Raw genomic sequence first — 15,596 nt, forward strand, 5'->3', positions numbered from 1 at the left:
AGAGGGCCTGTAAAATGCAGATTTCTAGGGCCTGCCCTTACTCCCTAGGGTCTAGGGTGGGGCCCAAGAATCTGCATTTTAAACACAAACCCTCAGCTGATCCTGATACAGACAGACACAGACCACATCTTGAGAAACTGAGAAATGAAGAGCTGAGACTTATGGGAAGCTGCTGCACAGCTTTAAACTGATCAATATTTTTAACTGTTTCACAATGGATGTGGTTGACCAGGTGTGAGTTAGGCAAAGTACCTGTTGTCCCACTGACCTTTTACTTGGAATATCTCTTCTAACACTAACATTTTATTACAAAAAAATACAAAATTTCCTGAAAAGTCAAAATAATTGTATCACACACACCCATACATACACCACCTAGATGCTATAATTACAAGTTTTGCTATCTGTGCTTTATCACATATCCATCCATCTATCCTTCTCTCTAACCACTTCATTTTTATTTTCTGGATAAACATACCTCATACTTGGGTCTTTTCTAATCTAAGGTTTTACCACCTGCGGGTCAACCTCAATTCACAGATGCATTTCTTGTTTTTGAGAGAGGATCTCATTCTGTCGCCCAGGCTGGAGTGCAGATCTCGGCTTACCACAACCTCAGCCTCCTCCAGGGCTCAAGCAATCCTCCCACCTCAGACTCCCAAGAGTTGGGACCACAGCTGCCTGCCACCAGAGCCGGCTGATATTTCTGGCATTTTCTTGTAGAGATGGGGTTTCACCATGTTGCCCAGGTTGGTCTCGAACTCGTGGGCTCAAGAGACCTGCCTGCCTTGTCCTCCCAAAGTGTTGAGATTATAGGCATGGGCCATCGGGCCACCATGCCTGGGCCACAGATGCATTTCTTCATGGTGCTGTCTGCTTTGAACTGCATAGGAACTGTTCTTAAGGAATCTCAGGGCAAATCCCCTGGAAATGTGCATCGCTACACCCTGAAAAACCTGGATTTTCATGTAAAGCTGGGCACACACTTATTTCTTAAAGGCAACACGGGCCCATCAAAGTCACCTGTGCATTAAGGTAGCGCCGGGCCTTGACATGAAGCCCACTCAGCACTGGAGGAAGTGACTGGCCCAGGCATCTGCCACTGGGGGCAAGAGTTCACCTCACCCCCAGCAGGGCTCAGATGGTACCTGGCTCCCATCTCAAAGCAGCTCAGCTCCAGGCCTCTGAGCTGCATTCCAAGTTAAGTCCAACATACACCTGAGTGCTCAAGTGGGAGGCCCGCCCCGAGAGGCCTGTGCTCCCATACATGGCTTCTGCAGGTGTCTGAGAAGGTAGGGGCTCCCATGCAGTACAGCAGCCACCCGCTCTGCAGCACTGCCCAAATGCAGCACTGCCCAAAGCCAGCTCCAGATACGATTCATTCAGCAAACATCTCTCCAACACCTCCCAGGGGCCAGAACTGCTCTACATGCTGAGAACTCGCCCCATGAAGACACAAACCAAACTCCTGGGCCAGGCTTCCTCGTCCGGTGGGACTTGGGGAAGCAGTGGTGGAAAGCAGGGCTCGTGCATCAGGCAGACTTGGGGCCACGCAGCCTAAGTGCTTAAATATTATGAAACACCCCACACCACCCGCCTCGTGAAAATGCTTGATGGGCACGCTGCACACCTTCCATGGTTGAAGGGCCTGAGAGCCCCTCCAGCCTCACCTTTCACCGTCCACCCGGACACACCAGGACCTTGTGGCCCTGACCTCGGGTGTCTCTCCTGCATGCTGCTTTCTCAGGCTTCCAGGCCTTTGCTCCTCCCTCTGCCTGGCTCTCACTGCTTGGTTAACTCCTAGCTATTTCAGGCCTCACTTTCAACAGCACCCTCCCAGCAAAGGCCTTCCCTGGCCCCAGCCCATGTTTGGATGAGGTGCCCTCCTCCATGACCCCCAGCACAACACTGACGGTGCTGTGTCCTAACCATGTGCTGCCCACCTGCTCCCCTCCCAAGAGGCTAAGCCCTGTGGGTCCAGCGGTCTCTTCCCTGACTATCTCCATGCTGCTCAATTAATGTCACTGCATGAAGAAGGCAAAGTCACTCACAAACAGAAAGGTTTCAAGTCTAGAAGACGGACAAGGGAGGGAATCCTAAATTGTTCTAAGCATCCTATAAGGACTGAAGATGGTTTGCTAGGCTGTTGTAACTATTCCAATCCAAGGACAGGCAGGTGTCCTCCACCACTTATCTGAGTCCTGACACCATGGGCATCCGAAGGTACTACAACTCACTCTCAACAGTGGCCTGGACTCAATCGACCACGCCCAGTTCATCACCTGCGTGGATGGCTCTGTGTCTGCAAACCTACGTGTGTGTCACTACCTATCCCTGAGTAAATGTCTCATGCAGATAGACACTATTGCTCTTTCTCTTGTGATTAATAAAATGAATACGAAATCTAAGGCATTATAAATCTCATGGTAATTTTCCACTATGAAAGTCGTTAATGTGAAAAATACTTCTGTCATTTCACAGAGGCATGACACTGGAGACTATGGAAACCTCTCTAAAACGCCAAGAACTCCCTGATGCAGAGGGCAGAGCTTGTGCGTTTCTAGATCCTCTGCTCCTGGTGCAGGGCTCAGTTACCATGCAGGCAGGTGCTGGGCAGACGCGTCTGCGTGACTGAGCGAGGATGCTCCCACAAGGCACACAGAGACGGGATCCCCAAACCCACCCTCCTCCGCAAATCAGGGTACGGGGTGAGATGTGGGAGTCACGTTCCATCCATGACCTCACTCTGGGGCTGCACGAGGTCCCCCATGTGCAGGAGGAGCTGCTGAGGTGGTGGTTTCTGCATGACAGTCCCCACTCCTCCCACCCAGGGCATTTCCAGTAAGTGATACAGCCGTCAGAAGCTGCCCATGTCCCGGAGCCCATCTGTGCCGGGGATTCGTGCCTCTCATAACCCACAGAGCCAGTGGCCCATCTCCAAGACAAAGCTGAGAAACGGTCTACCCTCTCCACCCCTCGCCCAGGCCGGGCAGGCTTTGCACAGCCTCTAGGATGCCTTCTCAGCAGGCAAGCAGCTTTAGCGTGTGGCTCACATTCCTCAGGGGACACTCCCTGAGTGGGTCTGAGGAACAGGCCCTTGCCATAGCCTCGCCAACCCACCTCATCCAGCCCCAGTGCCTCCAGGGCCCGGCTGCAGCACAGAGCACATGGAAATCCTGGGCCGACAGCCTTCCCCAGCACTGACAGCTCCATGGCAGGGAGAGGACAATACGGCGCTCTGCCTTCGGTGGCCTAAGAAGCCTTCTGGCTGGTAGGAGAGACGTCGGGCTTATTTCTTAGCCTTGAACAAGTCCACTCAATGTGTGCCAGTATTCTGATTTCAGTCAGCTCATGTTTTCTAACCACTTCCAGCCCCCCCGGAATAGGCAATGGGAAAAATTCCTAAATCCTCAGAAAAGGGGGTCCCGGAAGCTGCTACTGACATGAGGTTGTCAGGGTGAGTGGTCAGAGCATCAGAGACCTCATTTGGGTCTGGGTCTCCATGTAGCCTTGACCCTTTCACCCGCATTTTTCCCAGAACCTTGATAAGATTTAAAATAAAGATGGTTCGAGTAGCCTCCACTGGCTGATGACTTACTATGGGGATTGCCCATCACCAGTTACATCTTTGAAACCTCACAGAGCCATAACAGTATTCCTATTTTTAGGGACAGGGTTCCTCTCTGCCACCTAGGCTGGAGTGCAGCAGTGCAATCATAGCTCACTGCAGCCTTGACAACCCAGGTTCAAGCAATCCTCCTCTGCCTCAGCCTCCTGAGTAGCTGGGACTACATGCACGTGCCACTATGCCTAGCTAAATTGTTTTTATTTTTTGTAGAGACAGAGTCTTGCTATGTTGCCCAGGCTGATCTCGAACTCCTGGCCTCAAGCGATCCTCCCACCTTGGTCTCCCAAAGTGCTGGGATTATAGGCATGAGCCGCTGCGCCCGGTTGCCTGTTATTCCCACAGATGAGCAAATAGTCCTAGCAAATTAGCCACAGAAATTGCAAGAAGTCTTTTAAAAGATGCACACGGATAGAAGGTAATCATAATGCCATGAGGTGGGGGCAGGAGAAACCCTGAAGGGAATTACTGCCTTACATCAATCAATGACACTCCTTCCCCTCCCTTACTGATTGGGAGATGAAGAGGAGAAAGACGGGGGCCCTGGGAAGCCCAGGCAGGCTGAGGTGCCAGGGAAGCATCTGCTGAGACAGCTGTGGCTCCGCTTCCCCAAGCCCCCAAGGACAGGTCAGTCTGCATCTGCTTCTGAGGAATTTCCAGCAGCCCCGTCCGGGGGCCTCGCAGCAAGGCCGCCTACCTCCATGCGCGCCTTGTAGAAGTCCACGTCGTGCAGTTTCTCCTTGCAGCGGGTCAGCTCCAGCTCCAGCCTCTCCACGCGGTTTGCCTTCTCCCGCAGGGAATCCAGCTCGTCTCGATAGGCACGAGCAGACCGGGCGTCTGCTGCTAGCTGGATGTTCTGGAAAGTGGACAAAGGCAGGAGAACCTAGCTTAGGGCATCCTCTAGGGAGGGCAGAAAGGCCAATTCCCTCCTCCATGGTGTCTCCATGATGGCCCAGGACAAGCCAGCTCCTGGTGGCCGGGGGCCTCCATGTGCATGCCACCACACGGGATCTCCACCTGCTGTCACTAAGAAACAGGGTCATCCCCATAGCCGTGCTCAGGACAAGTGGCTCTTGGGTGGCTTAAAAGCGCTGCTGTTGTGCTCCTGACCCTCCAGCCCTGCCACCCCCAGGACACACAGGCTCAGGCCCCCAACTCACCTCCTGCTTAACTTTCTGCAGTTCCAGCACCAACTGGTCCACCTCATGTCTGGTGTCCACAAGCTGCTCCGTCTTATCCTCCCTGCAGAGGCAGTAAGGACAAAGAGTGGGAGGCAGCTTCCTTAACAAGCAGTCCAGGACGCAGGCTGCCACTTCTAAGACCAGTGGCAAAAGGAAAGCGCCGGGGATTTGGGCAGTGGGGAGGCGATCTGCTTATGGGGCCTGCAAAAATGTTACTGACTCAAAATTCTTTTCTCTTTGTAAGTTTGCAACATCGGCCCTTAAACTATGTCCATCAGCCACTCAGGTCTCCTTCCAAGTGTGTGGGGCAGGTAAGGAGACCCCAGCGGCAGCTGTACCACCCTGCGGCCAGGCTCTACAGGTGACCAGCCAGGTGACATCCACCAGCTGCAGGAAACCTGGGAGAACAGGCTCACCAGACTGGACCGAAGGAGGGGCACCTCCTCCCTCCAGCCAAGAAAACACACCAGGTGTGGTCGTCCCGGCCCCAAGCTGGAGCTGAGCATGGACTGGAGGCTGCCTCTGTGGACAACTTGCACTGTCTGGACTGAAGAAACCCTGAAGACTGGGGAGAACCCCCGCCCCCATCCCAGTGCCAGCCTCGGACGGGGAGGCAGCTGGTCCCAGGTCAAAGAGTAAGCTCAAGGCAGACCCAAGCTGACTCCAGGGCGCACGTCAGAGCTGTGCCATTGGCAGCACCACGCATGTGAGTTGATGCCACACCAGAAACATGACTGTAACAACACACACAAAGGTAGGAGAAGCAGCCGGGGACTCACAGCTCCTGCCTGACGCGCCGCAGCCTGGCCTTGGTGTCGGCCAGCTCCACGGCCAGGTGCTGCTTGTCTTCACTGGAGAGGCTGCTGGTGGGGCTGGGAGTGGAGTCAGCGCTGGAGGACTTGACGGGGCTGGGTGGATGCTGCGCCTGCAGGTAGTCACGCTCCTGAGTGAGGTCCACGATCAGCTGCAGCCGGGCAGGGAGGGGGATGGAGGAGAACAAACGGGGTTAACCAGCACCACACCTGAGCTTGAACAGGGTGAAGAAACCACCAAAAGACAGATATTTCAGCGGAGACTAAGAAACCAGGAGGAAGGTGGGAGAAGGCTGGCGTAGGTTTTGAAAAGAGGTGAAATATTTAGTGAAACAAAAGGGAATGTATGAAGGAGGGGGGCCCCAAGCTCCGCATCCTGATCCCCTGTATCTTCCCACAGGCCCGAGGTGACCATGCACTGCAGGGGCCGTAACCAGGGAAAGCACGCACGTCCCACCCCGACCAGAACCTCAGCAGCAGGACTGAGGCATCTAGGCTGAAGATGAAGGGAGAGGAGATGAAGGGGCCTGAGCCCCTTCCCAGGCTGCCTGGGCCGCCACCCCACGGACGCACCTCACTGCACTCGTCCCGCTGGTCGATGAGCCTCCGCAGGTGGAGCACCATGCTCCTCGAGAGGGCCTCCAGCTCCTCTGGAGCCACGTCGGGCAGCTCCAGCCACTGCAGGTCAAACACGTTCTCTTGGTTGTGAGTCACCTGTGGGCACACATGGCAGGGCAGTGCAGGGGCGGTAGAGACGGGCACCCACTTCCTTCACACTGCAAACAGCATCTCCTTCCAATCAACCTTGCTAATCCCTCAGGGACAAATTTACTGTGGCCAGCAAAAGGGTGCCCTATGTAAGTGCGGCCAAACCCTTCAGCACAGCCCTGTTCATATAAACCACTTCTGCTTTCAGAACTGGGTCAAAGAGGACACAGATTTTCAAAGAGGACCAGAAAGCACGCCTTACAATTGTTTCCCTATAAGGTCCTGGGATAAGACATCTTCACTGGAACTACGTCAATGTAGAACACAAAGAAGGAAAGCTTCAGGGTGAGAGGGTGAGGAAAGGGACTGTATGTTACTTCTTAACATCTATGTGAATAGAACAAAAATATTAATCTTTTGTCAGAATGTTGTGTACAAAGCAATCTTGGGTTGTTTTCTGGAACTATTCATAATCAGTTTTCAGGGAAGGGTGCATCTCATTCCCACGGGCCACACAAGACGGCCTCTTTGGGCCCCTTTCCCTGGCCAGGGAGCGGAGATACATGGCTCCGTCTACATGAAACAGCCTCTCGACACCCCCCCGCGATCTGCCCCAGGAGACAGTGTCTGTTTCCAGCTCTCCTCCTCTCAGTTTTGGAAGAGATACCATAGTGCTCGGGCCTCAAAAGAGGAAAACAAGAACAATGAAATCGGGGCATCTACTCTGAAACACATCCAAAGAAGTCTTTATTCAATCAACAGAGGTAGAAAAAACAAAAACACAAACTCAGCTTGAGCAACATAGTAAGACCCCATTCTCTACAAAAAAATGTAAAATTTAGCCGGGCGAGGTGGCATGCACCTGTGGTCCCAGCTACTTGGGAGGCTGGGGCAGGAGGACCACCTGAGGCCAGGAGTTTGAGGCTGCAGTGAGCTATGCAGTGAGTGAGAACCACTGCACTCCAGCCCGGGTGACAGGGAGAGACCCTGTCTCTAAAAAAAAGACAAACCCATAAAATAAAAAGCAGACAGGGCCCTGTCAACAAAGGGCCTTCAATTTCTCAAAATTTGAAGAGACACCACCTTCTTACTTCTCCCTACCCTAAAAGGATAAGTTTGGATACGGGTGATCTGAGAATTAGGAGAAATCTTATCCCATGATTCAGAGCACCCTAAGGGCACAGGATGGAGAGGCTGGTTCTAGGCCTGCTCCAGACCCAATGCTGGGGAAAGTCCTTGGACATCTCAGGGCCTCTGTAAAGGGTGGTGTGGCTGGGCTTCAGGGGCTTAACCTGGCTGCACCACAGCCACTTGCTGAGGTTTTATTTAAATGCTTATGCCCCTCCTCCCACTGAGTCTGACTCAGTGGGTCTCTCATGGGGCCCAGCACCCCAATTTTTAAAAAGCACCAGGGAATTCTGAAGCCCAGGCCTGACAGCCCCAGCCAGCTGTGGAAGCTGGTAGGCCGAGCCACAGGTTCTCCCCAGTATCAACCCAGGGAGTCCTGTGCTCGGCTGCCTCTGCCAATCACACACCAGTTCCTGTGCATGCAAATCTTCTTCATGCATTTATCTCATCTGTCCAATGACACTGACTGCTGAACCCATATCTCCTAAGGTAATTAAAGCACACAGTGCATATTTTGGAAGGAGTGTGGAAGTGGAGGTCAGGAAAGTAAACTGCCACCTGGATACTGCCCCCCAGGGCGGCCGCCTCCTTAGCTGATACCACCTCTGCCAACGTCAATGGCAAAGGGCCGGGAAGGTCAGGCCTCCAAGGCCAGGGGCTCCTCCTCCTGCACTCTGCTGATGCTCAATGCAGAGCCCTCCCGAACCCTCGCTGGGGGCCTGAGTTGGGGATGGGCCAAGCCTCCCAAGGCAGCCTCTCTGGGACTCACTGGTTTAGATTCCCAAGTGGTGTCAGCTTGTCTCTGCCATGTCACTGACAGAAGCAGAGAATCTCTCTCTATAAAGATCAACCGTTCAAAGCAGGGTGACATTTGCCAGAATACATTTTCAGGGCCTGTAAATCAAATTCTGAGCCTCAACCACTTGACAGCTCTTAAAAATAGTCTGAGTCCATATTAGGCAAAAAGAAGGCGACAAAAGACGACTTGATTGAGGTGTTTTTTTTTTTAAATTTTTATTTTTACCCTCATTTTATTTTAGCTGGCTGATTGATGGCTATCTTTCCAAATAGAATCAATGTGCCTATGGCGTCTGAAACCTAAGATTAGCAAAATCGTAACGGGTGATGTATTCTTTAAACGTTTCCACTCATAGAGAAGTTTTGCCTCCCGGCTATCACGGGCGCAGCAGTGCACAGCTGAGCCCTCCACGAGGCCACGCACCTACCTCCTGGATATGGGCCACGATGCCAGCCTGGGTCTCAATGTCCAGCTGTTTGATTCTTTCAATGAACTCCTCTTTCCTCTCACACTGCGGAGGGTTACATGTGTTAATGGAAGCACTGTTCAAGTGAGGGCGAAGCTGAATCCACCACGGCCACAGAATGACAGTTTCAAAAGGAACCACCCACCCTGGGCTTCTTCATAACTAAGAACGCTCTTGTCCTCCTGCCAGCCCTTACGCTGATGTGTCTCTAGTGGTTGCCAGGACCACCTACATCAGAATCACCTGGTGAACTTGTTCTTAAACCTCCCATCCGTCAGCCCCCACCGAGATTGAAAAGACCAGGGTGAAACACAGAATGCTTCGTTTTAAACAAGCTGTCCAGGTGATTCTTAAATACGTAAAGACAGGGAACACCTGGTTTAAGCCAGGGGGTGGCAAACTTCATGTGTAAAAAACCAGATGGTAAATATTTTAGACTCTGTGGGCCATTTGGCCTCTGTCACAACTACCCAGCTCTGTCGCTGTAGTGGGAAAACAGCCACAGACAATATGTAAAGGCGGGCATAAGGCTGTGTTCCAATAAAACTTTATTTGAGAGAGGGTCTCGCTGTCACCCAGGCTGGAGTGCAGTAGCATGATCATGGCTCACTGCAGCCTCAAACTCCTGCACTCAAGTGATCCTCTTGCCTCAGCCTCCTGAGTAGCCTGCAGGCATGCACCACCATACCCAGCTAATGTTTTCTATTTTTTTCTGAAGACAAGGTCTCACTATGTTGCCCAGGCTGGTCTTGAACTCCCAACCTCAAGCCATCCTCCCCCACCTCAGCCTCCCAAAGTGCTGAGACTACTACAGGCATGAGCCACCGCAATCGGCCCAATAAAACTTTATTTACAAACATAGGCAGCAAGTCAGATCTGGCCCACAGGGTGTAGTTTGCAGATCCTTGCTCTAGCAGTTCCTACACTGGGGACGATTTGCTAATGGTACCCTGGCCTGAGGGATCCCCATCTCGCCTCCTGCCCAAGGTGCCCTGGTACTAGAAATAGCTGCCACCTAAAACAATGGCCACCCTCTTCCAGGAACCCAGCGGCCTTCTGTCATACTGGACTGAAAGGAGCATCCTCCCACCTAAGCTAAGGGCTGGTTCCAGTCCCACAAACCCAGTATGAGAAGGCTGGGGGAGCTCCCTCTGCTGCAGCCCTGCCCAATCCCTACCTGGACGGCACAGCCCAGCACCAGGAGCAGCACCTTCTTGATTTCCTCCATGCTCTTCCCTAGATCAAGAAAGCAACACATTTAATTCAGCTCAACTGCTGGTACAATTTCAGTGACATGTTTACTGTAGGGGGAAAAAAATCAGATAAACAAAAAGAAAATCATCTCTCTACTCTGTGACATTCACTTAAGTATACGCACTCCATCGATCTTCCATGTGAGGCTTTATTTACTTATTTTATTTTGAGACAGGGTCTCACTCTGTCACCCAGGCTGGAGTGCAGTGGCAGGCCCACAGCTCACTGCAGCCTTGACCTCCCAAGGCTCAAGCAATCTTTTCACCTCAGCCTCCCTACTAGCTGGGACTACAGACATATACCACCATGCCCAGCTAATTTTCGTATTTTTTGAAGAGACGGGTTTTTGCCCTGTTGCCCAGGCTGGTCTCAAACTCCTGGACTCAAGTGATCTGCCCACCTCAGCCTCCCAGGGTGCTGGAATTACAGGTGTGAGCCACCATACGCAGCCTTATTTACTTTTTAAACCAAATGAGAATTCTGTACATAACTATTTGAAGCCCCATTCCATTCAAATATGTCATCAATATCTCCCCGTGGTAATTAATGAACCGTAACATCAGCATCCCTTGTTAGCGCATCAGGTAAGCAAAGTACACAATGGGAGAGAACAACTCCCATAGGAAATACTGAGTCGACACTAAAATAAGGCTGTATACAACCGTCCCCTTTTTATCATGCAAATTTCCAAACAGACCCGGGAGGACAGTGTAACGAACCTCCACAATACACTCAGCCTCACATGATCAACATTCTGCATCTCTCACTCTACCTGCCTCCTCCTTCCCTCTGTAAGTTTGTTTGGCTGGAATATTCTAAAGTAAATTCCATAAGATAGCATAAAGACATCCTTTTTTTGTTTTTGTTTTTTTTTTGGATACAGGGTCCCACTCTATTGCTCAGGTTGGGGTGTAGTGGTACAATTACAGCTCGCTGCAGCTTCCACCTCCTGGGTTCAAGTGATCTTCCACCTCAGCCTCCCGAGTAGCTGAGACTACAGGTGTGCACCACCACACCTGGCTAACTTTTGTACTTTTTGTAGACAGGGTCTCATAATATTGCCCAGGTTGGTCTTGAACTCCTGGGCTCAAGCAATCCTCCCGCCTCAGTGTTGGGATGACAGGTGTGAGCCACCACACCTTTTTGATGGTTACATACTTACTTTGTAAAGCAAGGCCACTAACTTAACCAATCCCCTTCCAGAGGTTCAATTTTTATATATAATATATATAAAAAATATATAATATAGATATAAATATATATTATATATATATAAATATATATATATATATTTTGAGACAGAGTCTCACTCTGTCACCCAGGCTGAAGTGAAGTGGCACAATTTTGGCTCACTTCCACATCTGTCTCCTGGGCTCAAGTGATTCTCCTGTCTCAGCTTCCCGAGGAGCTGGGATTATAGGCGCTTGCCACCACGCTCTGCTATTTTTGTATTTTTAGAGAGATGGGGTTTCATCATGTTGGCCAGGCTGGTCTTGAACTCCTGACCTCATGATCTGCTCGCCTTGGCCTCCCAAAGTGCTGGGATTACAGACGTGAGCCACCGTGCCCGGCCCTAAAATATGTCAATCTAAACAATGTTATAAAGAATATCATGGTAACAGGCCGGGCGCGGTGGCTCAAGCCTGCAATCCCAGCACTTTGGGAGGCCGAGATGGTTGGATCACGAGGTCAGGAGATCGAGACCATCCTGGCTAACACGGTGAAACCCCATCTCTACTAAAAAAAAGTACAAAAAACTAGCTGGGCGAGGTGGCGGGCACCTGTAGTCTCAGCTACTTGGGAGGCTGAGGCAGGAGAATGGCGTGAACCCGGGAGGTGGAGCTTGCAGTGAGCCCAGATCGTGCCCCTGCACTCCAGCCTGGGTGACAGAGCGAGACTCCGTCTAAAAAAAAAAAAAAAAAAAAAAGAATATCATGGTAGCTAATTCTTTATGCATTTCCTTTTTCAGCTTTTTGTATTGACAAGCTGCCCTGCATATTTCACCATGGGACATATGTGGTGATTCCCATTTTCCTACCCTTGACCAGCATTTACCCTACCACTCTTTCTCAACTTTGTCAATCAGGCCAAAAATCCTGTTTCGTCATTCTGAGCTCTCTTTGATTGTGCTTGAGGCTGAATGTATCTTCACCTGCTTATCTATCTCAAACACTTAAACGGCAGCAGAACACCTGGGCCTAGACAACGGACTTGGTCACCCAGGAACTGTGTGTCCCAGACAAGCCGTATTCTGTCTCCAAGTTTCCACATCTATAAAATGGCCTGGGTAATGTGCAGGGTTCCCTTTCAGGTTAAAAAAAAAAAAAAAAGAAAAGAAAAAAAAAATTATGTGTTCTGACTTTTTCGTTATATTCTGTTGTCTTTGAGGAAGAAAGGATATGCCAGAGCGAGCTTTCTTCTCTTGAAAGACTTAACCAACTCACACACTAGGCTACAGTGGCCCAAAGTATCAAAGACTGCTGGGATGAAAAAACCAGACCACCATCCTGAGAACCAATGCTGTGGTTCATTTCAGATCCCTGAGTACGAGTAGTGAATGAATATGCGACCTCCTCCTAAGACCCCTCGACTGAGAAATAGCTAAAATTGGCTTTCCTTGAGATAATGACATCACTGTCAAGCCTCAGAACTGGGAACTGGGGGTTCACTGAACCAGAAGCACACGCCGCCCCCCAGCCTGAAGGCAGGGCAGGGAGAGACTGGTGGGCTGGGCCACAGGGTCTAAAGGCCACTTTCCTGCTCTGGAGGACGCACCTGAGAAAAAGGCTCAGCGTTGCAAAGCAATCTTCTAAGGTTAAATCCTTCTCTTGCTAGTAAGTTTAGAGATTCGTCAATATTTGAAATGGAAAAATTCTCAAAGTCTTAGTATTATTATTTTTTTTACTTGAAATCTTTTATTTGGCCCAAGACACTCTAATCCACAGAATAAATATCACCACAGTGACTCACTTCCCTATTAACATGGAGCTATTCATCAGCCACTTAACTTTAGTTTCGATAAAGAGAAAAGGGGCTGGGCGCGGTGGCTCATGCCTGTAATCCCAGCATTTTGGGAGGCCGAGGTGGGAGGATCACTTGAGGTCAGGAGTTCGAGACCAGCCTGGCCAACGTGGTGAAACCTCGACTCTACTAAAGATACAAAAATTAGCCAGGCGTGGTGGCATGCGCCTGTAACCCCAGCTACTTGGGAGGTTGAGGCAGGAGAATCACTTGAACACAGGAGGTAGAGGTTGCAGCAAGCTGAAATTGCTCCACTATACTCCAGCCTGGGTGACAGAGGGAGACTCTGTCTCAAAAAAAGAGAGAGAAAAGGGAATGCCCACATGAGTGTTAACAAAGCCTCCAATCAGTCTTTCTGACAGTGCTTGCCGGCTCAGCCCAAGTCACTCACCTCCCCCTTTCCCTTCTGTCGGCCCACAGATCACTGGCAAGGGCTCATCACATGCCCATGCTAGATATAAGAGGCACAGACCCTTCCCTGCCATCACTGGCTTGTCTTCCTACAATGAGACTCACTTTTTGAAAGGCCACTCACCAGGTACTGTACCCACCAGAGGAGCCGAAACACTAAGAAAGCACTTAAGGGTCTGAGATCAGCCTAAACAGAAGTCAAGGTTTGCACAGAAAATCTTTATGTACTCTATTCACAGCAAAGTGCCCAAAGGAACTAATTACATCACACTGTAGAATCATTTAGACAACGCTGGTGACCCATTTCCCCAGCCCAAAGCAGATTACAACAGCAAATTAAAAGGGGGAAAAGGGCTGGAGAAGCTCACTGATGGTGTTCTGAGAGCAAGGAAGAGAGCAGAAACCTTGCCCACACACTGGAGGGCTCAAAACTACACTCTGAGGCCAGGTGAGTGGCCCACACATGTAATCCCAGCACTGTGGGAGGCTGAGGCAGGAGGATCACTTACATCCAGGAGTGCAAGACCAGTCTGGGCAACATACGGAGACCCCCCACCATCCCTGGTTTTTTTTTTTTTTTCCCCCTTTTTTGTTTTTCTTTTTTGAGATGGAGTCTCGCTCCGTTGCCAGGCTGGAGTGCAGTGGCTCGATCTCGGCTCACTGCAATCTCTGCCTCCCGGGTTCAAGCGATTCTCCTGCGTCAGCCTCCTGCATAGCTGGGACTACAGGTGTGCACCACCACACCCAGCTAATTTTTGTATTTTTAGTAGAGATGGGGTTCCACCATGTTGAACAGGTTGGTCTTGATCTCTTGACCTCGTGATCCACCCATCTCAGTCTCCCAAAGTGCTGGGATTACAGGCATGAGCCACTGTGCCCAGTCTTTCTTTTTGAGATGGAGTCTCACTCTGTTACCCAGGTTGGGGTGCAGTGGTGCAAGCTCAGCTCACTGCAACCTCTGCCTCCTGAGGTCAAGCGATTCTCCTGCCTCAGCCTCCTGAGTAGCTGGGATTACAGGCGCACGCCACCATGCCCAGCTAATTTTTGTATTTTCAGTAGAGATGGGGTTTCACCATGTTGGCCAGGCTTGTCTCAAACTCCTGACCTCAAGTGATCTGCTTGCCTCGGCCTCCCAAAGTGTTGGGATTACAGGCGTAAGCCACCGCGCCCAACCAAGATCCCATTTCAATTAAAAAAAAAAAAAAAAAAATTAGCCAGGCCTGGTGGTGCACTATTTGGGAGGCTGAGGTAGGAGGATCGCCTGAGCCTGGGAGGTTGAAGCTGAAGTGAGCTTTGAATGTGCCACCGCAGTCTAGCCTGGGCGACAGAGCAAGACCCTGTCTCCAAAACAAACAAACAAACAACAACATGGCAAAACAACACTCCGAGGCTCTCTGGTGACAGAGCAAAGGGTTCTACTCCCTCAGCACTCTGCAATCACGCACCATGACAACCCTGAGTTCATTCATTCCCTCATTCATCCCAACACCCATCAGACATCAAGAAAACACAGTCTGACCCACAGCACAGGTTAGAAAAGCATGGATTCCTGTTTGCTAAGGTTTGTAACAGGAGGAAAAAAGGCTTTAAACATAGAGAATTAAGTTTAGAAAAATATTCCTAGGAAAAAAATAAACTCTTTGGTGATGAACAGGTTACTAAGAAATTCACCTCTGCCCTCATTCAAATGAAGCAGAGCAGTGCTCATTCTCACCAGGCTGAGTAAATAGAAACATTTGCTTATAACAAATGCATCCTGTGATCCCAACCCCTACAGATTCCTACAAATTTTTTTTTAAAAGCGCCCAGGGTGGGGAGCAGAAGTTTCCTCATTTCTCACGAGAAGCCGATGCCCAATTTCTTTCAGGATTTCAGTCGTAAGAAAAACCGCTATTTCCACAAATCTACCAGATTGTGGGTTTTGAATAGTTTCAAAACACAGCAGAAGACTCCCTCCTGGGTCCTTGCCAGTAGGACCGGCTCAGTGACACAGTCAAGCAGGCCAAGATCAAACAAACCTACAGACAGCTCCCTGCCAAGTACCTACTAGGTGCTGGGAGCCAAACCAGCAATCTGAAAGCTGGTAAGTGCTACGGGAACCCAAGAAAGGAACTTCTAATTTGCAGCAAGGCCCAGGGCAAGGATTCTAAAGGGAATAACCTCTGAGCTGAGTTCCACAGATGAGGAGGAG

General features: G+C 50.5%; 1 protein-coding gene across 5 annotated transcripts in view; it reads right to left on the reverse strand.

Moving 5' to 3' along the window:
- The window catches only part of CCDC88C (coiled-coil domain containing 88C), a 146,953-nt gene that overhangs the window by 63,201 nt on the left and 68,156 nt on the right, over positions 1-15,596 (reverse strand). For all 5 annotated transcript variants that reach the window (XM_007987601.3, XM_037984401.2, XM_037984402.2 and 2 more), the window contains 6 exons: positions 9,897-9,955; positions 8,681-8,764; positions 6,192-6,332; positions 5,586-5,770; positions 4,786-4,867; positions 4,323-4,481 (listed from right to left, as the gene is read on the reverse strand). In XM_007987601.3, coding sequence (XP_007985792.3) covers positions 4,323-4,481; positions 4,786-4,867; positions 5,586-5,770; positions 6,192-6,332; positions 8,681-8,764; positions 9,897-9,955 — 710 coding nt within the window. The remainder of the gene's footprint in view (positions 1-4,322; positions 4,482-4,785; positions 4,868-5,585; positions 5,771-6,191; positions 6,333-8,680; positions 8,765-9,896; positions 9,956-15,596) is intronic.

Source organism: Chlorocebus sabaeus, chromosome 24, assembly GCF_047675955.1.
Source record: "Chlorocebus sabaeus isolate Y175 chromosome 24, mChlSab1.0.hap1, whole genome shotgun sequence".
Classification (NCBI taxonomy): Eukaryota; Metazoa; Chordata; class Mammalia; order Primates; family Cercopithecidae; genus Chlorocebus; species Chlorocebus sabaeus.